The sequence below is a fragment of the Montipora foliosa genome, chromosome 14 (assembly GCF_036669935.1).
Source record: "Montipora foliosa isolate CH-2021 chromosome 14, ASM3666993v2, whole genome shotgun sequence".
Lineage (NCBI taxonomy): Eukaryota > Metazoa > Cnidaria > Anthozoa > Scleractinia > Acroporidae > Montipora > Montipora foliosa.
In genome coordinates this window covers 8,679,982-8,707,504 of record NC_090882.1, presented here as the reverse complement: position 1 = coordinate 8,707,504, position 27,523 = coordinate 8,679,982, and the positions used below count along the sequence as shown (strand labels likewise).

The 27,523-nt window shown below is 39.7% G+C and overlaps 3 protein-coding genes across 3 annotated transcripts; all 3 read left to right on the top strand.

Moving 5' to 3' along the window:
• Positions 1 to 1,166: 1,166 nt before the first annotated feature.
• On the top strand, positions 1,167 to 20,450 carry LOC137984923 (cyclic GMP-AMP synthase-like receptor 3). Its single transcript, XM_068832260.1, has 2 exons — positions 1,167 to 1,304; positions 19,257 to 20,450. The coding sequence occupies exon 2, from the start codon at positions 19,265 to 19,267 to the stop codon at positions 20,309 to 20,311; it is 1,047 nt and encodes a 348-aa protein (XP_068688361.1). The 5' UTR covers positions 1,167 to 1,304; positions 19,257 to 19,264; the 3' UTR covers positions 20,312 to 20,450.
• LOC137984689 (uncharacterized methyltransferase Mb3374-like) lies at positions 12,530 to 14,639 on the top strand. Its single transcript, XM_068831938.1, has 2 exons — positions 12,530 to 12,929; positions 13,923 to 14,639. The coding sequence occupies exons 1-2, from the start codon at positions 12,536 to 12,538 to the stop codon at positions 14,414 to 14,416; spliced, it is 888 nt and encodes a 295-aa protein (XP_068688039.1). The 5' UTR covers positions 12,530 to 12,535; the 3' UTR covers positions 14,417 to 14,639.
• Positions 20,451 to 25,062: 4,612 nt separating the features above from the next.
• On the top strand, positions 25,063 to 25,947 carry LOC137984807 (cysteine/serine-rich nuclear protein 1-like). The gene has a single exon (XM_068832095.1). The coding sequence runs from the start codon at positions 25,141 to 25,143 to the stop codon at positions 25,747 to 25,749; it is 609 nt and encodes a 202-aa protein (XP_068688196.1). The 5' UTR covers positions 25,063 to 25,140; the 3' UTR covers positions 25,750 to 25,947.
• Positions 25,948 to 27,523: the final 1,576 nt, after the last annotated feature.

Sequence of the window (27,523 nt, the reverse complement as noted above, 5' to 3'; positions counted from 1 at the left end):
TGCTGCATTTACCCAAAGCTAAAAATAACGCTAACCTTTACCCTTACCTTATTGTTGAAAATAGGTAGCAAATGCTTAGACTTAAAGGGACACTTTGCGTTGGGTGTCAAAATTGGGCGTGCATCTAATTAGGGTCAAACCTGGACATAAGTGGTTTATTTTCGTGACTTATGCACGCGCTGCTTTCAGTGCACTACCACAAAAAAACTCCCGTATCACCGTCAACCCACGTATGCAAATTTGTTAAGCTGGAAAATTACACAACATGATACTACATTCACAAAGGCTGGAAATCTCACAAAAATCTTTTCCAGCGAAAAACGTATTGAAACAAACAACATATTTCCTATTAGAGGCAAAAAAACCCTTGCTATTTCAATTGTGTTCGTGCAAACAAGACACATAATCCATGCCACAAAGCATATGCAATGAAGTAAATTTCTGACAGTTCACATCAAACCCTTTTCGAAAGAACCTTGACCGTAAATAATGAAGCACAAAAGAGACAACAAGCTTTCATTCAAATAATTCTTCACTGTCCCCTTTCCAGTTTTTTTTTTTACCTCTGCAGAGTTGAGTACAAAATAAATGTAAATTGCAAAACAACTAAGATGCGACTTCAGTAAACACTGTGATGCATTTAAGGCGTTCGATTCCTTCAGTGGTTGTTAAATCCATAAAAAAATTGCCATTTGATTTCAGTGTTTTATATAATACCAAGTTAGTAAAATATTAGAAAACGGTCCATCCCACAAAGGCAAGATTTTGTTCAACGGTTTTTGCTGCACACTTATCAAGAGATACTCTGAATTCCTGAGCTCCTCTCCTTGTGTAACGGCAAGTTCGCTCTCTGTTCCTACCTTTTTGAATCTGTAGCCACTGTACATTGTATTCCATGTATCATCATTCAAAAGTCTTTTTCAAAAACTTTTCACGGCCTAATTAGACCTTTACTGTGATTCTGCTTCGCATACATATGTCAGATATGTGACCATGCGAATTAATAATGACACACTTAAGCGTCGAACTATTATTTTCCTTATCATAAGCTTCCTTTACTGGAACCAGGCGTAAGTGAACTCCTCGTACCCAGCCTTCAGGGAGCAAAGAGAGCCAGGCGGCTTAAATTGGCGGCTTATGTTCTAAGAACAACTTACTTGTTCTTGGAAAAACCGGAAGTGAACAAACCTGACGTAATTGGCTAGTTTTCCGACACAAAAGCCAAATATTGTCCCTTTTCTTCGTGCAAGTAAAACACCAGCACAAAGATTCGAAGCTTTTAACACTTAAATTTCATCTATCAGGTTGGTGAATCACAGAATAGCTTATTAATCTAGCAGAATGTACTAACAGCAAGAAGTTTTGTCTTCATTTCGCCTTCCAATCTATGCCAAAATTGCCCAGCGTTTTTGTAATTGAGTGAATTTAGTTGTAAGCTTATTATAAACTCTTCGATCAGCTTTTATCAAATTTCCGTGAGCTTTGCGGGATAACCGACTTTTTACCCGAAAGTTAACCGGGACTATTCTTGGGAAACTAACGTTTCAACAACGAAAACCTACGAATCCGGTAACAAAACGTCCGCATCGGTCACGAATCCATAAACTTCTACTCTCGTGTTGACGCATTCTAGATCACAAAGTAAGTTTAAAATGACCGTCTGAGGAACCATTACAAAAAGTTATAATTTGTCGCTTTCGGATGAGTTCAAGACGGCACCAACTGTTCAAATAGTACGAACACAATTCTATGGTATAGCACTTCACGAAAATATCAGCTCATATTGATTTTCAAATATGCTGATGAAATGTTTTCGTTTGAAAATAAATTCATGGTGTAAAGATTGCGATTCATTCGCGTGTTCGTTGGCTATGATTGTTCACTGAAAATAAAGCAAAATTTTAGCGTAAGAATGGAGATTAATTCCCCGAGGAGTGGTTTAGGACAGTAACGTGGCCGCTGAAACATCACGTGAAAGTCAAGAGTCCAAAAGATTCTCTTGTAAACAGATTTTTCACTGAATCCGGGCATTTCTCCGCTTTTTCGTTACGTCATCGTCGGCTTGTTGAATGACAGCAAGTAATGTATCAGATCGAGGCCAGGGCAAACCGCTTCAACATCCCTTCGATGTTTTCTGCTCAGGTGGGCAAACTGCTTCAACAGTACGTCATCATTTCAACCCATTCTTACTTCCTAATTTGCTCTTAATTTACTATTATGGTTAATTTAGAACACTGAAAGCTTGATATGGATTATGGGAAATGGTCATAAAAGATAACCCAAGTGTTTTGGACATAGGACTCGAACCTGGGAACGGACCCGTCACTTAACCACTTGACCACCACACCGCTAGCTGCTCAGGGACAATCTTTTAAACACTATTTGATAATGCTGTATTATCACTCGGCAACTGCAAAAGGTCGGTTGGCAAACTTCAGCACCAAGCTAAAAATTTGAAAATCAAAGCCTACGCCTAATTAATCTAGCCTAGGCCCTTTTACTCTTCAGCAATTGTTTTCTATGGGAGACTTAAATAAATCTTTTTTTTTTTTTTTTTGGAGAGTGCGGTGTGCTGATCTGCAGTGGTGAAACGGAAAGAAGCGGTACTTACAGAGTTGAAACTCCGGGTTCAAATCCAATCCACGGATATGATTTTTATTTTCCTTATTTTCTCTGCCACCACAATGCAAGTCCTGGGAAACAGTATCCTAAATTGACGATATAGTAAATTTAAAGCAAATTAGGAATTAAGGGAGCGTTCACAAAAACTTGTTTGGGGGGTGGGGGGGGGGGGGGTCACTGATGAGAAATTATCTACTATCTAAAAACATTGGAGGAACCCTACTTGCTGCATTAAATATTTTCAGGGACCCCCTTTTACTGTTCCTAAAATTTGAGACACCCCCAACCTACCTCATGGAGACAAACCAATACACTATGCACGGGCAAAAACACCAAAGAGCATAGCGATCTGCTAAGAAACGTAGAAAAAGGGTAAGGCAAACAAAGCCTTTATAAAGCCAGCTATCTCACTGATACATGGCACAACCTAACTGGTGCTCAAGAACAAAAAGATCCCGCGGGTCGGGTCAAAGCTTCAAAAGCAGAATCACTCGCTTTTATCACCGACAAGCCTATCAGTTGACTAAAATTAAATGGATGTAAAAGTAAAAAAAGTAAAGTCTCTGCTTACGAGCCAGAAGGCTCATCAGACCGGCACTTATCTCCGGTTTCACTAGCATGAAGCGGCTAGGAGTATTTTTACTCTCCCCTGGATGGGATGCTAGTCCATCATCAAGCGTTGGTATCTTTCGCCAATGTTAATACTATTTGAATCTCTAAAGGTTAGCTGCTTGGAAATTGGTTTGGCACCTATGAATTTTGATTCACCTCGCAACCAACTCATTCTTTATGTTTCACATCGATTGAAAATTCGCTCATGGTTTAGCGTAAAATACCTTACTATAATTGCCCAATATGTGAGCCGAATAGGCAAGTTTCGAATAGTGCGAGCCCAAGAGAGCCGAGTGAGGGTCTGGGAAATAATTTGCAATTTTTTGTTGGAGAGAAAAGAGAATGCAACTTATTCCTTTGAAGCTCGACTCTGTTTTTTTTCATTCTTGCTCAATTCGAAAGTCTAGTAAACCAAGCAACGCTTATGTATGTAACTTGTGAACCACATGTAAATGCCCGCCGAATCAAGTACCTTGGTTGCAGGAGAAAAACCACGAATCCGAAATCAAAACCAACATGATCGGTCAACTCCGGAAAGTTTTCCTCTCGTGTTAGATCACGAGAAATATTAAAATGACTTTTTTTTCCTGAGGAGCTAACATAAAATTCCAATTTCTCATGAGTTTGAACTCGAAATATTAAATGTTCGTTTCTATTTCGCTCATTTACTTTGATATTTTGACTTGTAGTTTTCCTTATGTGAAAAAATTATCTGGAGCGGATTCATAGCCACTTTACAACTGGAAAATGTTAAGGTAGCTCTAAATATTCTCCAGAGGAATTTTTTTAACTTTGCAGAAAGTTTTATTGAAGCCTGCTAATTACTTTCAAGAACTAAAACTTGGGGGTCACCGAGTTGTTTTTTCAAGATGTAAGACAAAATATAAGGCGTTTGTAGATGGCTCTTTTGTTGGCATGGTGACCTATTACATCACATCAACGAGTGTATCTTATTAAGAAAGTATTGCCGTTTCATTTGGTACCATAACATTGCGTTTTGTTTAACAGTGCTGTAGAGTTCATCCTTCTAATAAGACATTACCTCTCGCGTGAGCCACCTTAAGGATAACGTGTGGTATATGCCATTATTATATGACTAGCTCCGTAAGCCGGTAAGACGAACCAATCCCGCGCTGTGATTGGCTACCCGCGAGAGGAGCTATCTTGTCCACTCGGGATTTATCGCTTGGTCCCGCAAGATCAAAGATCATTTTTTGTTGTTTGTTTGTTCGTTATTTATTTGTTGGAGCAGGTTGAAGTTTCGGCATGCTATTCAGCTGATGTGGACCTGCTATACCCCCCCCCCCCCCCACTCATACACTCACAAAGGACAGCCACAACACCGGGAACTTCATCCCCTACTCTTCTCGACTGGTGTGTGCGTTCTTTAACGTTCCACAGGGAACTTATGAACATATAAGATATTTGCGAGACGGGACCTACGGTTTATAGTCCTTATCCGAGAAGACTTAAAAGTCTAACCATTTGCAGGTGTCATTACAAACGCAACGGAACCTCTGGCATCCATTTTCGTTAACTCCAAATGAAAGGTTGTAAAACGCATTTTTAAGTCACAACAATTCTTGAAAGGTAAAAATTCTTGAAGTATCAAGTTTCCTTGAGCATCGAGTTTTGACACGCCAAATTTTGTTATGCCTGAAATTTTATGATGCTTCAAATTTTGTTTCACCGCGGCATCTATTCAGTCCCTATGAAAGCGTTCCGTCAACTTCTTCAGGAAAAGTTGCTTCTTTCCGTAGCAAAACCCCTAAACCCTACAAAGTAAAAGACATCAAGTGAAGCTATGATCCTCGCAGTTATGAACGCAATTTTTGCAATTGCGTAAAGTAAAAGAGACTTGGACGCACGAGTTCCTCTGTTTGTCAGATCCTGAACGGAAGGTTGTACCGAACATGGCTATGGAGATTCAACTTCAAGAAACGGGTTTGGGCAGAAAAAAAATCATCTTTGGGTGTAAAGATGGACCCAAGGAAGTAAAAAGCAAAGTGGAATCGACCCATCCAAAGCTTGCAGATGGTGGTGGGCTCGAAATCCTGCGTTCCGGTGCAAAGAACGAGCTCGTACTTATCTCCTCTCCGGCTGCGGGAATTCGCTACCTTTCCTTCGTGATCGCTCTGGCCTGGCACAGGAACCAGCATATATACGACGACCATTGCAGATTGAAATTAACCAGAATGCACTCGGAAAGCGCGTGCAATTAGCAAACTAGTCTTTTAGTTATTGGAAATACAATTATACGTAACCCTCTTGCCTGAAGAAAACCGGTCATTCGTCTGTCTGATTAGGAAATTCTCTCAAAATGGTAAGCACAACGTGGTCCAGATCCTGTTCTCCTATTTCCGAATATATAGATCTTGCCGTCAAACCAAACTCCCCCAATCGACGATGTACAGTGCGGGTGCTAACTCCCGGTGATCTTCTGATGTCAACTACACTAAACATCGCTCTCTTGTAATCAGATATCTGGGCCGACCTAGATTTCCGAGCAGTACTGTGTAGCAAGTTGCGAACAGTTCGTAATAGCCATCATCAAGTCGCGAGCCTAACCTATCAAGTGCACAAGATTTTTAACATATCGAATAACTAACCCATGCATGTTGCTCACTATTGACGCATGCGCATTAACGTGTTGTTAATAAGTGTCTGTTGTTCTAACAAAAGGTACTAATGACCAACACTAGCGTTTTAATGTTGTTTGGAAGCGCATTTGAAAACGGTAATGTTGAATTTACGATATATAAATCAGTAAATGTTAGTAGGTAATTATACGGTTTCGAGTTCAATTTGCACGAGTGAGTTTTTCAAAACGCTGAAATTGCCGCTTCGGAGAGTGCAGTTTGAGATTTTTGAAAAACTCACAAGTGCAAATTAATTCCAACTTGAACGAGAAAAACCGTATGATTACTTATTAATAATAAAAACATGAAAAAATTCGCATGTATATTTAGAGGAAGTACCGAAAGATTTTATTGCAGCCATTATTTCTCACTCGAGAAAACTTTTTTCAAAGTTTCCCGTGTACAACATCTTCGTCAATGTTTTAGATCATATTGTCTTTCAGTCAATCATAATCCAGAATTTCGATCTGTAATTTGCACTGGTGTTACACTTGAACTACACTGCTCATCGAGCAATTTTTTCATGTATATTATTATTATTATTATTATTATTATTATTATTATTATTATTATTATTATTATTGTTGTTGTTGTTGCTATTTGATTTCATTTCATTTCCTGTCTCCCCCCAATTGGACGTTTTCAACCAATCTCTAGGGAGGCGGATTACAATAGTGAAATGCACACCTGCTGGTAAGCGTACACTGGGTTGCCTGTGGTATGTGTTACACAAAAAGAAACAGAAGGCACTGAGTTGGGTGGTAATGGACTGCAGCGTTCGAGTTAATTTTTCAAGGGGGGGTCATGTACACCATTTGAGGGGTCACCCAGACGTCGTGCCAACAGTGGCCCTTTGGCTCACACGTTCACAAGTTGAATTATTTTGTAATGTCCTGTAATGTCCCGTTTTGAGGTCTGTCACTTTTTTAAGCTTTGGTAAGTGATTCAGTGCAAAGATAACAAAAAACACGCCCTTGAGTAAAACTCAAATTGCTCTGACGCACGCTTTCCTGCATGTCATGCATGTCTTGCGGTTGCACTAAGCAAACGTTTATTCCACACGCTAAGGAAGGACTGAACATGTTGTTTCCGCTTCATAATTCCTCTTCTGTTCAGTCTAATCTGATGCCAGATCAAAACGTTTTTTGGTTTTACGTTTAAATCAAATTATAAATAGCCAGACAACAGAGATCCGACAACCACTCAAGGTGTTTGATTTGAGTTTGCTGCCACCAGAAAAAGTTACCAGAGAATTTGCCATTTGCTTTCATTGTTGTACATAACATGACAGTTAGTAAAATAACCCTAATTGCTGCTCAAAATGATATCCGAGGGCGAAAGATGCAATTGTTGTCGAAGTCCATTATTCGTCGCTTTTAAGATTCCAGACATTCATTTTTCACCTCTTGTGTTGTTAATCGAATGGACTTTCCATTAAGAAAATAAAAGGTATATTTTGTTTTAAGATCCAATAAAACACCATCTGCGTTACTTCTGCTTCACCACTATTGCTTGTACTGTGTCCACCTGATGAAATCTACGCATTTCCACTACCCTCTGAAACTTGCCAAAGGTACGCGCTGGATACTCTAGACACAGAAGCAAGACTTAGCGGGGGAGTGACATGTTTCCATTTCCCCGACTCGAAAACAAATAATAAAAATAATAAAAGGGAGAAATTCAACTCATTTTCTGACTGGATTGCCATACCCAGTAATAAGGCAACCGTAGAATACACACACTATGCATGATGATGAATAGCCTGTCACGTCTTCGTCACGCATTCCTCCACGAAAGGAGATTGGGTTACGGCCGAAAAGAATGCCTAGGTACTTCATGTATCCCATATTATAGTGTATTTAAATAATTAGCCCTATACCCTCGTATACCCCTATATGATTTTTCGACCTACTTAACAATACGGCCATAGATTGATATAGAAATCGCCTTCAGACACACACTTAAAGTAGGTCAAGTTTATTTGGACATAGATTTAAATTTAGGCTTATTGCGATGGCCCAGGAGGGAGGGGGCGACTCTATTGTTTTCAATGACTATCCTTGACCGACTCATCACTGCCAGTGTGACGTCACATAGCAATGAAGAGCGCTTCGCTTAGGTTGCTCCCGCTATTAGCGTGGGGACGCCATTAAGGGAAGGACAACAGAGGTCAATAAGGCTAATTCCAACGCTAATATCGCTTTTGTCCGCTAATTGATCGTAAGTGTGAACTCTTTGCTATTGTTATTGTCTTTGTATGTAAACTGTTTCTTGTTTTGTGAGAGCGTGTTTCTGTAATTTTGTTGTATTTGTCGCGGGTTCAGTGGCGGGACCGCCAGCTTGCCTTCGGGACAGTCTTAAGTTGTCTAAAACATCCACCTTTTCTCTGAAAACGGTTGAACCAATGTTCTTCAAAATAGGAGGTTTTATTCCTTGATAATACACGTTTCAATTCTGTGTCATTACGTGCTGGTTGAATAAGCCGTTCTTCATATCAATCTGTTTGCGTGTCGAGGTGTTGTTGTTTTTTCGATTTCAACCAGTTTCTCTGTTCTGGAGTGCTTCTTTTGTCAGTTTTTAAGCACGTTCACAAATTATTTGCATTTCAGTTACGTTAAGTTGCTGTTTTTGGCTTTTTGTGGCGAATGTCGTTTGGTTTTATTAGTGTCTGTTGCAATTTGTTGGCTTTGTTAGAGTCTGTTGCAATTTTTGTTGCCTTTTTGTGTGAATTTCTGTTGGCTTTTGCCGTTTGTGCATGTGGCATCTGTTGTTCCGGTTTTTGAGTGCAGCAGAGTTGAGTTTTTGCAGTGATTGAATTTTCTGGTAGTTGCAATCATTGTATCGAGTGCCTCTGGTTAAATTAAATTGCTGTCAGTTTCTCTAGTCTGTATTTGGTTTGGTGCTGGTTGGCCCTATCAATTCTCTGTTAAAAATATATGTACATGTATTTAATAATCAAAGTGAACAATATATACATATTGTAGATATACTTAACAAACGTTCAGTGAAATAAAGTAGAATATAATAGAGTACAATTAAAATAATTTAGTGAAAATATACTGTAGTTGTAAATATTAAAAAATTGAAAATGAACAAAAATATTGCATTTTTTATGTTAATGGTGGCAACATGTTTGCTTTATGACTCACTCTTTGACTTAACTTGGCTTTTTCCTCAAGGATGTCATTACATTTTCTATTTTGTGGGTTTTCATGTTGTTATTGCTGCTATTTCCAAAGCCTTTCCCAACTTTTCAAGGCTTCCTCTTAGTCTTTACATCCCATCCAATTCTCATGTTCTAGACAATAAAATTAAGGTTCACTCCACTGGAGCATGGCACATGCTCTACTTAACCAATCGAAAGTGGTTCAGTGTTGTCTGTACTCTTATCGACAATGATATTCGTCATCACAGTGGTCAAAATGTTGTGGACTCACGAGGCGTAGCGGAGTGAGTCTACAACAAATTTTGACCACTGTGATGACGAATATCGTTGTCGATAAGAGTACAGACAACAATGAACCACTTTCGATTTGTTTTTTACCACAATATTCAACGCCAAAGAAAGTTTTTATTTCAGAGCGTGACCAAAATCACAACTCAAAGAAATAGCAAGCGTTGTCTATAACTTTCTCGCAATATAATTGGTTTATTTCCCAAAATGAGCGCTCCTGATTGGCTATTACATTGCGTGACACATTGACGCAAGCATGACGTGAGCAGCGTTGTCTAGACTCTTATCAGCAACAGCAAATTATCCAATCAGATTGCGAGATTACAAGCAATTGTGGTGAAAAATAAAATTGTTCCAAATTTGAGTGTGTTGGAAAGGTTGCTTTCTCTTTTGTTGTGCATGTTTTTATTACAATTCAAAGTAAGACCAGTCTACAACACCAACCTTAATTTATTTTATTCTGTTTTCACTTTAATTTGTGTTATTGTGACAATCGGTGTGCTACTTTTCTGGGAAATGTACAAAATATGCTCAAAGCAGATATATAAGTACAGTGGAACTCTAAATTATTTACTGGAGACAACATTATTTCCTACTGCTATTATTTTGAAATTATTTTTGTCTCTGTTTGATCCAGTTTATAAGACTTGTTTAAATGTCAAGCAACTATCTAAATTTTCTCTGGTGCAAGATTTTTAGAGTCTAACATCAAAGTTTTTACTTTCCATTATTATGCTCATGTGCCTTTTTCTTTTTCATAGCATTTTGTTAAATATTGATACAACTCAAAAACTGGTTGTGAATGATAAGCTTATTGTTCTGCACCTATGTACCTAGTTCCCACTGCTCTCATTTTGATCACATCTGCCCTTCCCTATCCATTGTTGGTAGTTTCATTTGTAGTTAGTGTAATAGCAGTAGGGGAAAACTTTGATGCAAGCTAGAAACAAACTACAGAAATGCCATTGTTTTTTCCAATTTTTTATCTTTGCCTTGGTCTCCTGTGGAGTTATCCTGCTTTAAACCTGCTTGAATTTCACCACCCAGCATTTCTCCTGAGTATGTTTTTTAGGTAAAAAAGATTTGAGACATCTATTTTAGTTGAAGATATAACAGGAAAGTCGCATTCTTTTACCTTTGCACCAATTGCTACTATATTTGACTTGAGATCACAAGTTAATTGTAAATTAAATTTAATAAGTGATTTGTACTGGTTATCAAGCCGTGGTAAACCTCCACATGATTTCACACCATTAAATGAAATAAATGGGGCTGTAATTATGAATGGACGTTTAATTGGAGGTGTGCAATGTTGTCTATCGGGGTGTAAAAATGAGGCAGGATGTCGTAAATTTGATAGCATGATTGGGCAATATGAAATCAAATGTAGCCCTCATGACTTATCAGGTAATACAGAAAATTTTAAGAATCTCAGGGTATGTGATAAGGGGCAACCCTAAAACCCGGAATCCGGAATCACAGTACAATACAGAGAGTAAAAACTATCCTAAACATTCATAAAAGCTAACCTTAGGCCTAATTAGGCCTAAAAACGTTTGTTTAGGCCTAATTAGGCCTAAGGTTAGCTTTTATGAATGTTTAGGATAGTTTTTACTCTCTGTATTGTACTGTGATTCCGGTTTCCAGATTCTGGGTTTTAGGGTTGCCCTGTGATAAGCATTACATCAGTTTATCATCCAGGGGGCACAAGCCTGCAAAGGGAAAAAGTTCGTCAAAATCCCGAAGTGATACCCAGCGTGGCATTCTGAAGGTAAATCCATGTGTTGTGATATGTTCACAATGCAGTAATGAGGTTTGCCTTTCCAGTGACATTCCCTGTACAAGACAAAAATAAGAGTATTTGATAAACTGTTTACAGTGGCATGCAACTTTTTAGATGAACAAAATGGAAATAAAACAATTTTGCACAATGACCTATAGATATACATGTACATCTACAGAACCTTGTAATGGTTCTATGGTGCCTTACATATGTATGTCATGTCAGCCTTTCTTTTTGAAATCTGTAAAAGTAGAGGCCGAATACAAGGAAGCAAAAACTATGTTTCAAGAAAAACAAGGATGTTCAAATCCATCAAGCTAGTCTGATCTTGCCAAAGAACATGTACAAGTACAAGATGAATATGACCATACCATTCCATTCCCAGATCAAATTATGCAGTTGATGAACCACAAGGCAAATATGGTTTGACCATTTCAAAATTAACAGCAGGGATTTTTAGTGAAGGTTTAAACGAGCTTCTGAAAGAATGCAGCCCTTCAGTAAACATACATGTAGGTCAGGGATGTTATGCTTATGGTGCCTCAGCACACTGATGTACATGCAGTATATACAACCTTTCAATCTATCCTTCCAGCTATCTTTCCATGGTCAGCAACAATCTCAAGTTCAAAAACAACCCAGGACAATCTTAAGGTTGTCCTTTCAAAACCAAACACAGTAAATGGTGTTGAAATACTGTACCTATGTGGAAGAAGTAACATTTTTCTTTCCCACCAAAATCTCTATTGCAACAAATTCTCACTAGAGTAAAAATTAATATACTTCAGTTTAATGCACACTTTCACCTCATAAACGACAAAAGTCTGGTTTTAGAAACAGCAGAGTATGTTAAGGTTAGACTTAAGTTTACAGTATTTGCTTTAAAATGTAAATTATATTTTTTTCCTTAAGCTTAATTAGGCAGGAACTTACACCGTATCGCGGCGCCTCTTTCTCCACGGCCACTCCAACTTTGAAGGGATTGATATGATATGAAGAACCACAAGCGCTGGAGGGCTGAAATTCGGAGTACACAAAGCCTAGCATATCTTTTGCCGAACCTCCTATTCCTGTGTCAAAACAAGAGTGCGTCGCTGTGTTCTTGTCCTCGAAAGGTCAACCGGCTAACAGACTTGCTCGATAAAATTCCATGTTGGTAGCAAGTTTCAGTCGAATTATCGAGCTATTGAATGTTTTTGGCTCACAAAAAATACCAAATTTAACTAACTAAATATAGTAGAAACTTCACCATTACCGATTACAGTAAATGAATCAGTTTTTCCAACGAAAATCCTACATTTTCTAACGTCTCTTCGATTGCCAATTTGCGCGCCATTTTGAATTTCATTCAAGCGAAACGTTACGTCATACTGGCAGTGATGACTCGAACAATGTTTACCTTAGAGACGCCCCCTCCCTCCTGCGATGGCCCTTCGAAAGAGACCTTGCATCCTTTGCATCCCGCGGGCTCAAGTTTTATATGTTCCCATGGCGAAAATGGCGGAAGCGAACAAGCATGTTCGTGACTTCTCAACGGATATATCGTTGTACGAGAAAGGAAGTCCCGAATACACAAAGGAATCAGTCGAATTTCTGCTATGTCGTGTAGGTGTTTTACCCTCAGTGAGAAAGGAGCCAACAAAACTTTTGGAAATCGCCACCGGAACAGGGAAATTTACTCGTGTGATGGTTCAAGTGTTGACAGCAAGAGAAGCCAATGTGGAAATAATCGCTAGCGATCCTCTGCTCGCAATGTGTGAGGCGTTTCGATGCCTTGTTCCTGAAATTGAAATGCGCCAATTTCCTGCAGAAAGTATTGGTAAGATGTTGGTATTGATATTGGTATAAGATATTGGTAAGATAAAATTCGATTTTGTTTGGGAGAGAAATGTCAGAAACAACAGACTTCATATGTATTGTGTGACAACACCTTGCGTTACTAAAACGTTATCTTCGACGAAGACTATTAGAGCAATACGACCGTGTTATTAGTATCACCCAACTAGTGGAGCTAATGGAAATCCTGCATTTTGATTGGCTACGCTACTAGAGGACTATTATTAATAGTCCTCGAGTAGCGAAAAGCGTGACGCTTTCTTTCGTTTTATTCCCAAATAAATATATTTTCAACTTGCATTTGCTAACTTTATTATTGGCTATTCTGTCCGACTAGTTGGGTGATACTAAAACAATTAGACCCTTCGCCCTCAAGGGCCACAGGTCAATAGCCCATTCGGCTTCTCCTCATGGGCTATTGACCCGTAGCCCTTGCGGGCTACAGGTCTAATTGTTAATTAGCAGTATACTTCACAAGATAAAACACTCATCATATAATAATTTTCAGTGAACTACCTATTTTGTGAAGGGTGACCGAGACTTCCTTTGCCACACTCTATCTTTCTTTTGCTAATGAATGTGTCTCTAGAAGAAATAACCCCTATGTGTCTGGTGTTGGATTAGCCTTTTGGGATACTAAATGAACTTTCAGCTTCAAGCCATGCATTCTATAAACATTGTAAAGAAATCTTACATTTTTTATAACTAAATGTTAAAAGCTAGCCATATGTTTTTGTCCTTTTTAATCAAAATCAAACATTTCTTATCTTAAGGTTAACTGGAAATGCTCTTTCTTTGCTAAAGCAAAAAATAGGCTTACAAGAGCTTCTACACTATCAACTTTTAACGAGCCATGTAAGATCTTTCAAGACCTAAAATTGCTCTTCCAAAGTTTTTGGTCTTGGAACTGGCAATAACCTTGAAGGATATTCAAACAGATATTGGAAGGTGTTTGCATTAATATTTTTTTTCTCAGCTCTTCCAGATGAATCTGTTCCAGTGATCATGTGTGCTCAAGCTTTCCACTGGTTTTGCAGTGAAGCAACAGTGACTGAAATTTGTCGTGTTCTTAAACCAGGAGGGAAATTTGGCATGATCTGGAATCACAGAGACCATTCAGTACCATGGGTGAGAGCCCTGCAACATATTGTTGACCCATTTGTTAAACAGAAAGACATGCCCCCTGGCCCCAGAGAACTTAGATGGATGGAAACTTTAAACAAATCAGGGAAATTTACTCCAGTGGAAAGAAACACAGAGTTTCGAACCTATGTTGAAGGTGATATGGAGAAGATTGTGGCTGCTATCATGTGTGTAAGTGCAATTACTCAGAGCAGTATCGATGAAAGAAGATCTGTTGAGGCCAAGGTTAGAGATATTATCACAAATCACCCTGATTTACAAGGAACAAAAGTCTACAAGTTGCCCTATATCACTGATATTTGTTGGTGTGCAAAGAAGTTACTATGAACAGCTAGATGACAAAATAGGGAGACCGCATTCAAATAAACAGTATAAAGTAGAGAACTGTGGCCTTTTTTATCCCAGCCTGTAAAATGCTGCATATTTCTGGGAGATAGATACGTTGATTGTTAGGGTTACATAATTTTACAAATATGTAATACTACTACTAACAATAAATATATTTTAAAAATACAAAATATCTATATTTTTTTACAATAAACTGGAAAATAATTGAATGTTTAGAATCTTGCATGCCGCTTGATGCTGGGAGGTGAATAGACCGTGGCTAATCACCTCCAGGCAAGCCAATCAGTGTGCGCCAAAAGCATCATTCACTTGTGTAGTATAATTTATATTGACAAATGTTATCAAAGATAATTATGAAAATTATTATTATTATTATTATTATTATTATTATTATTATTATTATTATTATTATTATTATTATGCATGGACTTGTTTCCAAGAATCTAGTCTGCATTTTTCAACAAAAGATTTTTAGAACCTTGGGAACTATTTTCATAATTATCTTGAGCCCGAGGGATCCAAAGGATGCTAGGTCTCTTTAGATGGATTTCAATTTATGTCCAAATAAACTTGACCTACTTTAACTTCGTGACTCGTTTGTGCATTAGGGCGATTTGTATGTCAATCTGTGGCCGTTTTGTTGAGTAGGTCGAAACATCATCTAGCCTCATTCTCAGACATTATTTTCGGTCGTCACCCAATCTTCTTCTTCCTCCCCAACGAACTCGGGGAGAAATGCATGACGTGTGAGGCTATTCATCATCATGCATAGTGTCTGTATTTTACGGTACCTTTATTTATTAATGCCTCAAGCGTATTTAGCCAAGCACATAGGCTAGGTCTACTAATACATGGTTTTCAGGTGACGTCATTAGTGAAACTTTGTTTAATACCGTCACACGATGCATGCACTCAAAATCTTCCACATTTACGAAACTTGGCTACCTGCGTAAGGATGACACTATTGACGCAAACAAACTCTAGATATAAAGTTCACAGGTATAGCAACAGACCAAATGCCAGCTTCGAATTTTAGTAAAAGCATTTTCATAAACCCAGAGCACCTGGTGCATGCGGGCGGGTCGAGTTTTGCTATACTCTGCAGACTGGCTCACAAGTAATTGACAACTATTACTGAGCATAAGCTACAAACTCAATAGCGTGTTGGTCATAAGTACCTTTTGGTAAAACAATAGACACTAATTAACAACACGTTAATGTGCATGCATCAATAGTGAGAACCAGGCTTTACATTTCAGACTTAGACTGGCTACACTGGTTAGTTATTTGATATATTGAATTGACGAAGAGCTTATGCACTTGATAGGCTCAGCTCGCGACTTGATGGCTATTACGAACTGTTCGCAACTGGCTACACAGTGCCCTCCACCTCAACATTTATTCCTGGGAAATCGAGGTCGCCATCTACCAGCATTAGATGGGTCGATTCCAGGTTGCTTTTTACTTCGTTGGGTCCATCTTTACACCCAAAGATGATTTTTTTCCTGCCCAAACCCGTTTGTTGAAGTTGTATCTGCATAGCCTTGTTCGGTACAACCTTCCGTAAAGAACTCGTGCGTCCAAGTCTCTTTTACTTTGTAGGGTAAGAAGGGTTTAGTGGTTTTGCTACGGAAAGAAGCAACCTTTCTTGAAGAAGTTGACGGAACGCTTCCATAGGGACTGAAGAGATTCCTGAAATTGTTCTGCGCGGCGCTGTTGTTGTACGTCATCGGTCAGTGAGGTGTTCCGAGCATCAGTTATCGGTGTGCTTGCGGGGCTCAATAAGTCACTCCTTCTGTGCATGCTTTGTGGGTCTAATGCCCCTGATAATATCTTCGTTGCTTGCCTTAACTAAGTGATCTCCGTAGAAAATCAACCATTTACTCCTTCAACCTCCGTCGCTTCCCGACATGATTTAATAGTAGGCGAAAACGGCAATAAGTCTTTAGTAACCAGTGAAACTTTCCTTCTGTTTAGTCACCAGTGCGTCATAAATTTCAGGCATAACAAAATTTGACGTGTCAAAAACTCGATGATCAAGGAAATTTGATGCATCAAGAATTTACGTTTCAAAAAATTGTGTTGTGACTTTAAAATGTGTTTTACAACCTTTCATTTGAAGTTAACTAAAATTTAGTGTCCGCTTAGGTTTACCCTGGATGCCAGAGGTTCCGCTCCTCACAACTATATACGAATAAATTTGACGAGAAACCTCTGGTTTGAGAACGCCGGTCCAATGGGATGCCCAGAGTCAGATTTTGACCCTAGCAATTCGATTGGTTCCAGGAACTGGTGAGTTCTATCGATACATTGAAAGCTCAATTGTTTAAGCACTGGGCTGCTGTGCGGTGTGCGGGAGGTCGTGAGTTCGACTCCGGCTGGACCAACACTCAGGGTCTCAGAATAACTGAGGAGAAAGTGCTGCCTTTGTAACTACATCCGCAAATGGTTCTTCTCGGATAAGGATTATAAACCATAGGCCCCGTCTCGCAAATATCTTCCATGTTCATAAGTTCCCTGTGGGACGTTAAAGAACCCACGCACTAATCGAGAAGAGTAGGGAATGAAGTTCCAGGTGTTGTGGCTGTCCTTTGTGAGTGTATGGGTGGGTATAGCAGGTCCACATCCGCTGAATAGCTGCCGAAACTTAAACCTGCTCGAACAAATAAATAAATAACAAACAAACAAACAAACAAACACCAAAAATGATTTTTGATCTTGCGGGACCAAGCGAGAAATCCCGAGCATATTCAGAGCTACCTTAAAAATTTCCAATTGAAAAGTGGCTATGAATCCGCTCCAGAGAATTTTCTCACATAAGGAAAACTACACGTGAAAATATCAAAGTAAAAAAAATGAGGGAAATGTATACAAACGATCATTTCATAAATCGAGTTCAAACTCGTTAGAATTTTATTTCAGCTCCTCGAGAAGAAAAAAAAAAATCATTTTAATATATCTTGTGATCTAGCACGAGAGGAAAAGTTCCGGATTCGACAACCCCGTCCCCAGGGCGCTTTTCCCTGGCGGGACGGGTAAACCAAAGCCAGGGAAAAGCGCCCTGGGGACTAAGGTTGCGGATTCGACCGATCATGTTGGTTTTGATTTCGGATTCGTGGTTTTCTCGTGTAAACGAGGCACTTAATTCGGACATTTACGTGTTGTTTGAATTGCAGCTTACATACAAAAGGTGTTGCTTGCTTTACTAGGCTTTTCAATTGAGCAAGAATGAAAAAAACAGAGTCGAGCTTCAAAGGAATAAGTTGCATTTTCTTTTGTCTTCAACACGAAAATTGCAAATTATTTCCCTGAACCCCACTCGGCTCTATTGGGCTTGCACTATTCGATTGAAACTTGCCTATTCGGCTCACATATTGGACAGTAATAGTAAGGCATTTACCCTAAACAATGAGCGAATTTTCAGTCGTTGTGAAACGTAAAGAATGAGTTGGTTGCGGGGGTTAATTCGAACCGATGACTTCTGCGACGCCCACCAACTGAGCTATGAAGCCACTCTGTTGGGAGGAATTCGAAGGTCATTAATTTACATTTCTTTCATTAATCTAAACATAGACCGATTGCATAAATGGCCGCCAAAAACGTATTCTTTTGTTTATGAGCTAATTAGACTCACTAGACTCGTTTGCATGGACAAAATACAATAGAAATGTTGTTCGAGAGCGAGGCTAGTGAGTTTACGGAAAACCTCAACTGGCATAAAGAGGTAACCAGGCCTTCGATTATACCATAGTGCACTAGGTATGAGTCTAAGGTATCAAGTTTCTAAAATATTCCCGCTTTTATCAACTTTGCACATTCTAGAGCAAGTTGCTGGCAAAATTTCCCTACAGTTCTCCCAGTTTTCAGAAACAACAGCATTATCCTGCAAAAATATTAGTATTATGCCAGCTTTATGTTTAACAATTATTCCATGAGCGCGCGTTGGATATGAGATGATAGATAGCCAACGAGGCGCGTAGCGCCGAGTTGGCTATAATCATCTCATATCCAACAAGCGCGAGTGGAATAACTGTTTTATCAAAAACGTCCCCAAAATATAGAAAACTAGACTACAATAAAAATGAAAAGGCCCAAAAGATCACGCATATGCTTGTCGTGTTTGTAGATCATGGTATAATGGCTCATAACCCATGGTGGCTTAGCCAATCAAAACTCTCGAATTGCATTATCCAATGATTCAGTTTTTAGTAAATATATATATATCCTCACAGTCAGCCTTGCATCATCATTACATTCTGAGCCTAGTTGTTCCCTGTTCGATTAGACGTAGTCTTTCGTATACGCGCCGTAATCCTAGCGTAATTCTGGGTTAAATTTTCGCATCATAATCAATAAATATGTTTTGCTGTTAATTACCCCGGGTAGGCGCCAAGGGTACGCGAATTCCACCCCTCCCCTCCCCCATATTTGGCTTTCTTTCAATGAAAATTGTGTCTTATTGGTTGGTTATTTCAAGGACGACAGTTAATTGGACAGTTAGTGTGAAAGTGGACCGCGCAGTTATGAAGACAAGAAGTAAAAATAACCTGCGCAGCTTGGGCGCAAAAATTATCTCAGGAAGCGGCCGCCATTTTAAATGCACCAACCTTGTGCAAACTTGGAATTAACTTAATCACGTCTGCATACAAAAAAAAGCAAACCCAATGAAAGACCATTCCCGGTGATCTAGCGCAAAGGGGACCAATTAAACCTCGTTACCTTTGAAATATAGTGTAACTTTAAATATTCTTCTATGGCATTTTAATGTTGTTTCTTGGTCCAGTTATATTACATCTCTTTTCATATCTCACTCCAACAGGTTTGGCTATGGCTCTATCTCGACCAGAGGGTTCCAGGGGTAATTCGCTTACCAAGAAACTCCGTGACTTTTCAGTAAAATACGTAAAGATCTCCGAAGCTGACATGGCTCGCAGTAGAGAATTGGTAAGGAGCTACATTGAAAGCCAGGTCATGGATTACTGCAGAAAAAACTCCTTACCTCCGAGAGGTCTTCCAATTCTACGACTGGAGTATACTGGAAGTGTGTATGAGGGCCTAAAGACAGAAGCGGCAGATGAAGTTGATGTTATGGTAGTGTTGAAAACGACCAGGCAAGAGGTGACGGTTGAACACACAGGGATACCAGGTTATGCACGGCTCAAGGCCAGTGGGAGCTCTAACTTTCGCCAATATGCAGACCCTGGAGGATACATAATACCTAACCGACTGCGAGACGCTTGGTTTTACAGCCTCGTTGTCCAAGCAGTAGATGCTTTCAACGAAAAGTCACAAATTTGTGATGTATATTTGGTTGCACGGTACCACGGGCCAGCCGTACAAATCGACATCTTGACCAAAGTAACCAACCAGCATCTGCTATCTACTGATCTTGTCCCATGTTTTCAACTTGAAAGTGGCGATTACTACGTGGCTAAATCTTACAGTGGAGACCGACGAAGTTCTCAGGGCGACCTTCTGTGGAGGCAATCGTTTTCCTTGAAGGAGAAGGCCAAACTTCAACACATGGATCGAGACCGGGGTTGCAGGCACGAGCTCTTAAGGATCGTTAAAACCTTAGTCAAGAGGCAGCCCACTTCCCTTGGAACATTGGAGTCTTACCATCTAAAGACAGCCTTCATGCATTACATGGATGCCAAGTCTGCCAACTGGAATGGACTGGACTCTCTGGGAGAGCACTTTCGTGGATTTCTCCAAAAATTGCAAGGGTATTTGGAGAGAGGATTCCTTCCCCATTACTGGCTCGAAAGCGTTAATCTTCTCGAAGACGTCAACAAAGGGGTTGTGAGGCAAATGGCTGATCGTATGAAACGTATCCTGAACAGTGAAGTTGAAATGAACAAAGTTCTTGCCTAACTTATGTAGCGACATTTACTATGATTCTTGGATTTTGTCTTGCTACACGATAGGCCGTGTTTGTACTTCGTATTATGAGCGTCTCCGCTCTCAGCAATAATGTAGGGTTATTCGGGATAATAAAGTTAATTTCAAAAAGCTCTTCAAATTAACATTTATTTTATACGTTTTATGTTATCTCAAAATGTGTCAATCTTCTCGGTCCCACGTATAAAATTGTTTAATGTCTTCATGCGATCAGTTTGAAATTAGCGTCGATTCGAAAACTTCATTGAGTACCGGAGCCACAAGGCTTTTTTTTTTGTTAAGTAAATATGACGGCGACGTCAGCAAGAGCGTCTTCGATCGGTGTTCAAAATAACAACGACAATTTGTCTTTGTGATATCACGTTTTCCAAAGAACCAGAGATTTGGACATTTCAAGTCGCGAATGTGCAGATAACGGGAAGAAATGTACAAAAATCCCAAACGTACCTTCAGAGTCATTGTTTTGTTCATTAACCCGGTCGCAAATAGTCTGTTAGCGTTTTTGTCGAGGTCACCGTCATAAACCTCGAGCTCCACAATTCCTTTTGGAACCTTGAGTCCTATTGTATTTTACTTTGCATCGATCAACCTTGGTCTAATAGGTCCTCGAAAAGACGCCGGGAAGGCGTCGTTCTCCTTTAAAGGAGTCATTGGAAAGTCACACTTACTATAGCCGTGTTTTCACGAGAGAGGTTTGCTGCGGTAACTGTTAAGTAACTTAAATGCAGTTGATTGAGACGCTGTTTACAAAGCACTAAATAACTATGGTAGACAGGAGTCAACATCATGGTTTACGGGGGAAACTGAAAAACACAGGAAAACAAGTGTGCAATGTGTTGACGCAGTGGTGAGAGAACTCGCCCCCGACCGATGTGGCCCGGGTTCGATTCCCAGATCCGGCGTCATATGTGGGTTGAGTTTGTTGGTTCTCTACTCTGCTCTAAGAGGTTTTTCCTTGGGTACTTTGGTTTTCCCCTTTCCACAAAACCAATATTTGATTTGATTTGATTTGAGTTGGCTTCGTTAGTGTCCCCAATTTTCTTTTGCCCAGCCGTATCAAACATAATTGGCGTGCGCATGCGTTCCAAGCTTTCTCAGCCGCTTGTATCCACGTGTTTTTTTACGCATTTGTGACCCATAGTTCTTTGCTTGTGGAGTTTGATCTGAGTTAGATCAAACATGTTTTAACCGTTTGGCAACTCACTTCAACACCAGTATGTTTGGTCAGTAAACAATGTTTGATAATGTTTAAAGGCCAAACATCTCCCGTTTGACCAGGCCTTTATGATGTGACACCTTCCTCTTTTTGTTGAATTTATGAATAGCTCAACGAGACGAGAGAGCTTAAAGAACCTGAATGTCACTCCGGTCAAAGGATACCCTGCTCATCAGAGGATTCCACGGTTTTCTATCTAACGAGAAGGAAAGAAATCTCTGCACGGATCTCCTCAATGGTCTGTCACGCATGTGCTAAGTGACGTCAATGCAACGTCACTTCCACTCTTCCGCTATTGGGCAGGCGTTGAAATTCAAACTGGTTGTAGTGCGTTTTAAACCGGTTAAAAGGGACCTTCAGATCGGAAGACGAGTACGAGTACGAGTTTTCCGTGCTGCGCATGCGCATAAGGTTTGGAGGCCGACGGCCGACATTTTTCGAAGTGCGCATGCTCAGAACGGAAAGCTCGTACTCGTACAGTCGCCCTCGTTCTCCGATCCAAAGGTCCCTGATAACAGTAATTGGACTGAGTGGAGTGCAATATACGTGTGATTTCAAAATCGAACGAGCACGCATAGCGAGTTCGATTTGAAATCACAAGTATGATTTCGGACCAAAATTGCCCGACACGAAGTTCAGTTTCCTCTTATATTAACTACATCCATATAGAAATCGCACACTTTAATCGCTCAAATACAGGATTTTAGTCAGTACCAATATTTTATTGATCCAGTTGCCGGTTTATAAAAAAAAGCGGATTTAAAATGGACACTGAAATTTGGAAACTCCCTTAAATGTGGGTCAACTTGAAGGAGCTCCCTATCAACATTCAGAAACTAAGTTATTAAATTAATCCTTTGTTTTTTTCAAGGCAAAGTTCTGGGAACAAAAGCTGCACAATTTGCCACACAAAAGCTTTCTTTGGCTTTCATTTTCTCGCAATTTGAACTTTAAAGCCTTGAAATCTGATTGGTTGTTTTGTTTTAGTGTTCCTTTCTCACTGGCTGGGGAAAAGGTGCGAGTTACAGCAAAAAATAGTGATATTCGTGAATAAATCGCTCTGCTGAGAGCCATTCTGATTGCAAGGATCGTCAACGATTTCTAAATGGTGTAATACCATCGAACAGTTACGAATTTATTGACTCCGGCAGCCGAGTACTTTAAGACTGCGTCTCACAATAAAAAAAAACAGTTCTTATCAGAAACCAATTTCGTAAATTAATTTAACCAGGACTAAAAAAAAACACATGTACAGCGATCCATTAGTAAATTATCAAATTTTAAGTTGGGGAGAAAACCAAAGGATTCAACGTGTATTGGCGAAATTCATTTGTGATTAATGCAGTATTAATCCTTCCCACGGTTGAGAAAATTTATTTTTAACAAATAAAGGGAACAATAGTAATGGCGTGGTTTAATAAGAAGTGACGATTGCTACGTCGAAAAGCGTTGAAATGAGGTCATCTGTCGGTTAGAGCCGCTTAAACGGAAGAAAAAGCTATTTATTGTGAATTGTAAGAAAACTGCCTTGTTGCGTCGGTGGAAAGTGCAGTATTGCTTAAACTTTGATGGTATAAATTGTTTCGATAAAGTTGATTTTTCTCACTGTGATGTGTCTTGGAACGTCCGCCAGTCGCCCTCGACACTTCCTGTGGGTTACACGATTATGCGTACGTAACAACAACTGCAAACGCCACAAAACAATGAATTTTTGGCAAAAATGATGTCTCTACAAGCTCCTCACATGCCTTTATTCTTTGCCGTTCTCTGAGTGCTGCTCGCTAGTTTAGTTTTTTAGAATTGTTAAACCTTTTGAAGTTTTGTCAGTGCGATTACCCTCGGGCATATAAAAAGTTTTGCCGAAATTTAAATTTGAAAGAAAACTTGTAAGACAGTGTTTACTTGGCTGACAGGCAGGTACGCTCCTGAGTCCTTAGTCGAATCGCAGTCTAACCTCATTTGTGTCTATTAGAGGATTTCTTACATAATATACGTTACAATCAAATAAACCAAATCTGTACCTGAGATGACGCTCTGGAAACAATCAATCGATCAATGACAATCTCTATTGACGACTGAAACATCGGGAAACATCGGGAATTACTGCTCTTATGGAATAGTGCGTGGGATCTTTAACGTCCCACATAGTTTACGATCAAGGATAAGGTTCCGTTGTGAGACTGGCAAAAACAACGGCTCAGCACGCCCTGGACGTGCGTTTTGCATTTTGGTACATTTCTTTGCCGTCCACGTCCTGACATCGACGTGAATTGACTAAGGATGCCGTTCGATCGTCGTTATTCCGGAATAGGAATACATGGAATAGAAGGTAGAAATCCTTCGTTTCTACGGAGATTCACATTAGAATTGTTAAACGCTTGCTAAAATGCTATTTTAAACACATCTTTTTTCATCCTTGTTGCTTCAAAACGCCAAGTATACCGTTTTAAATCGCCACCCCACGCCTTCCTTTTCCGGAGTAGGGTCAATCGAACGCACCCTAAATTTGAGGTTGTCTAGAGGACGTGAGAATCTGACGAAATAATTTTAATTTTCTTCCCTAACAACCACACCATTTATGCCAATTTTATTCCCGTAATGTTGATAGACACTATCCACTCCGAACGAGTTGGAGTTATCACGAAATTATTACAATATTCAGTTGGGAAATAACATTTTAGAAAACTTTTGTCTTGCACGTGTTTGTCTAAGCATTACCTACTACTATCGTAAATTTCTCCCACCTTAATTATATAATAAACGGGATATAGTTATGACCTGCGCACTCTTGAGAGGACAAATTTATAATCCTGAAACGAATAATATCGTGAGTTCCACTTGGTGAATTAACGATAATTTGATCGACATTGTTAATTCAAAATTCTTAATCCAGCGGCTTAAAAAACGTACAAGAAAAAGCCGTAATTAATCTATAGAAACCCTCTGCCCAACAGATTTACTCAGACAGACAGACAGATAGCCTTTATTTTAGCACGATGATATGCAGCTTATGGGGTTGTGCCACTCATATGGAGTATTGTGATAGTCATGTCCGGCTGCCGGACAAGAACGTTTTTAGATTTTCATTTTTCCAGGGCCTATTGATATTTCATTATTTTTATTTTATAGTTTTACAGTCAGTGATGTCGAGCGTTTTTTACCTTCTGAAATTATGTAAATAAGAATTTTAAACCCTGTAAGTCATTTGGTGACTCATTTCCGTTAGAGTTTGCTTTTTCGTGAAATAGTATGGGAGTGCCATTCGTTCCGAGATGGCAAATTATGGTTAAAAAACGGGATAAAACGATGGGAAGAAGCTGAGTCCAGAAGACGCGTATTACGTAATTCCAAACAGGCTTGACGCTTTTCATTGACGACTTTCGTGACCAACACTCCTCAACCAATCAAATCGCTGGACCACAAATAGATCGTCATATTTTACGTACTTGTGACGTCATCCGCGTGGAATGAAAAGGGTCGCAATGAATATAAATAGTGGTCACACAACTCGATAGATCATTGAGATATACTAATATACTACACTCTTTGTCTGCTTAGTACTGCGTCGCGTTGTGGTGTTTAAAAAATGGGAAAGCGAAAACATAGCATTAACTCTTCTTGTGGGGATGAAAACGACGATAGCAACAAGCGAATGAAAAGTAGAGGAGTGAGCTTTGGGGACGTTACCATTTACCATTTTCCTCGGAAGCAAGGTTTTGTCTCGGTTCCTTCGACGGGAGGATCAACACTAGGAATGGCGAGGAAACACGCTTGCATCGAGAAAGTACAACTTGATCAGGCGAACGGGTCGGGAAGCGACGACCGAAAGCCGTTCGCACAAATTTCGCAAAGAGCAAGGAGAAATATACTAAAGACAGCCGGAGTTCGGCGGATCGTAAAGCGAGAGGAACGTGATTGCGCCGAGATTAGACTAAGCCGAATAATATGCGGGTGTAATTGCGGTGATATTTGCTCGTCAGAGACATGTGAATGCATTTTGAGTGGAATCGGTTGTCAAGTCGATTATGGCCGATTTCCTTGTTCGTGTCAGCCGAATGGATGCCAAAATGACAATGGACGAAAACAGTACAATCCAAGCGCCGTAGAAAAGCATTACTTCGAGACATTTGCCAGAATTAATGGACAAAACGTAGGTACAGCTGTTTTGAAATACGTGGGAGTTGAATTCAGTTAGATATTATATACAAAGTGCAATTTCCATATTTTATTGTCATACGTCTGAAACGAAGACAATTTAAGCCGTCTCTGGAGCTGTCCAGGCAAGCTGCTCAAAGGACATTTATTGATGAATTGTACAGAATAATGCTAGTAACTCTTATCGTGTAAATAAAAAGAAATCTAACAAAATAAAATATGTATTTAGAAAAATGTATATTCTTGTCAGCAATGACTCGGTCATACTCGGAAAAATGTGAATACACCTTACCAGAATATTTTTTTTGATCGTACTATTTCCGTTTCCGGTTTTGAAAGAAAGTAACGTAGGTACTATTTAAATGCTCAGGAAGAAACTGTAAGAGGATTGGCGTATTTATTAAACTTTAAGCATGTGGAGACGGAGATCGATTGACCGGGAACTGAATTCACCTGTGACGTGTACTTTTATAAACGTCTCGTGACAAGCAAACCGAGACCAGAAATTAGTTACACCACCCCCTGCCGCTATAATCAGTGCTGATTCAGCGCGGCCTTTGTACCCGCCGTTTTAACGTCATTATCGAAGGGGGAAGAGATGATCTTAATTGTTCATTTGGAATGTCCCACCATCAGCCCACCTATTCTCTCAGACGGTCAGCATGTCTTGTGTAGGAACACGTCTTGTTATCGACGAATAGGCCCTTGTTATTGATCCACTGGCGCTTACGTCCTGGACTTCCCAAAAGCGTTTGACCGCTCAGAATTTCATGTCTATGGCATTTGTGGTCAAAATCTAAAATGGACTGATTTGATCTTGAGCGAACGTATTAAAGCAGTTCTTGATGGCCAAAGGGTCTGAATAGAACTTGAGGGACAAGCCAGCTTGGGCTCTTAGTCTCGCTACTCTTTAACCTGTTTATTGATTATATCATCGAAGTCTTGAGTTTGTGCATATGACTCTTTGCAGACGAATCCATTCGTCGTTGTGGGACGTTAAACAACCCACACACCATTCTAGACGAATAGGTGGTGGAGTTGCCGGTGTTGATGTTGTGGCTGTCCTGTCATTTCACGAGCAGACGTAACCGGCTTGGCGTGATGTCTCTAAGAAGGCTAATGATGTGTGAGGCCACCTAAGCAGAAACAGCCATTAGTCAAAAATGGACTTTGCCGAGTGCCGGAACATGTAGATGTAGATGTCTTAATTAAGAAAGCGCGATCGTTCTCACATAAGTCCTATAGCGCGAGCCGTGATAATCTTGCCATAACATGGCGCAGGAACTTAATTCGTCCCTTGTTATCGTAAGACGATGACTCATTTCAAAGTAGAGAAGAAGTGAATGTTACTGTCTCGAGAAAACCCAAAGATGGATTGGACACATTGCTAACGGAACAAGCAAAGCTAATACATGTCCAATGCGCGATGCGATTCATGGTACTTTGCGTGATCTTCACAGTGCGTCACAAGGTGTCCCCTTGAAGGGCTACTATGATCAAAAAATCAGTTCCACTTTTTCTTCAGATTTTGAAAGTGAGTTTGCTTAACACTTGACTGGCAAGATTTTGAGCTTTGATTCTTGTCCAGAGGCTGTTTCCTTTGAGTGTAAGTTTTGGATTTCATGGTCCGCCATCATACTCACACTTAAAACTAAGTGGGTTGGATCCAGGGAAAAGTGACGTCATTCACTCACCAGCTTAAAATTTTAGAGTTAAATGCAGCTTATCATATTTGCAAAGCATTTCAAGCTAAGAACGTCGTGTAGTGGTCTTTGATTAGCTGTGTTCTGGCTAAGATCATGGCGTAGTCCCTG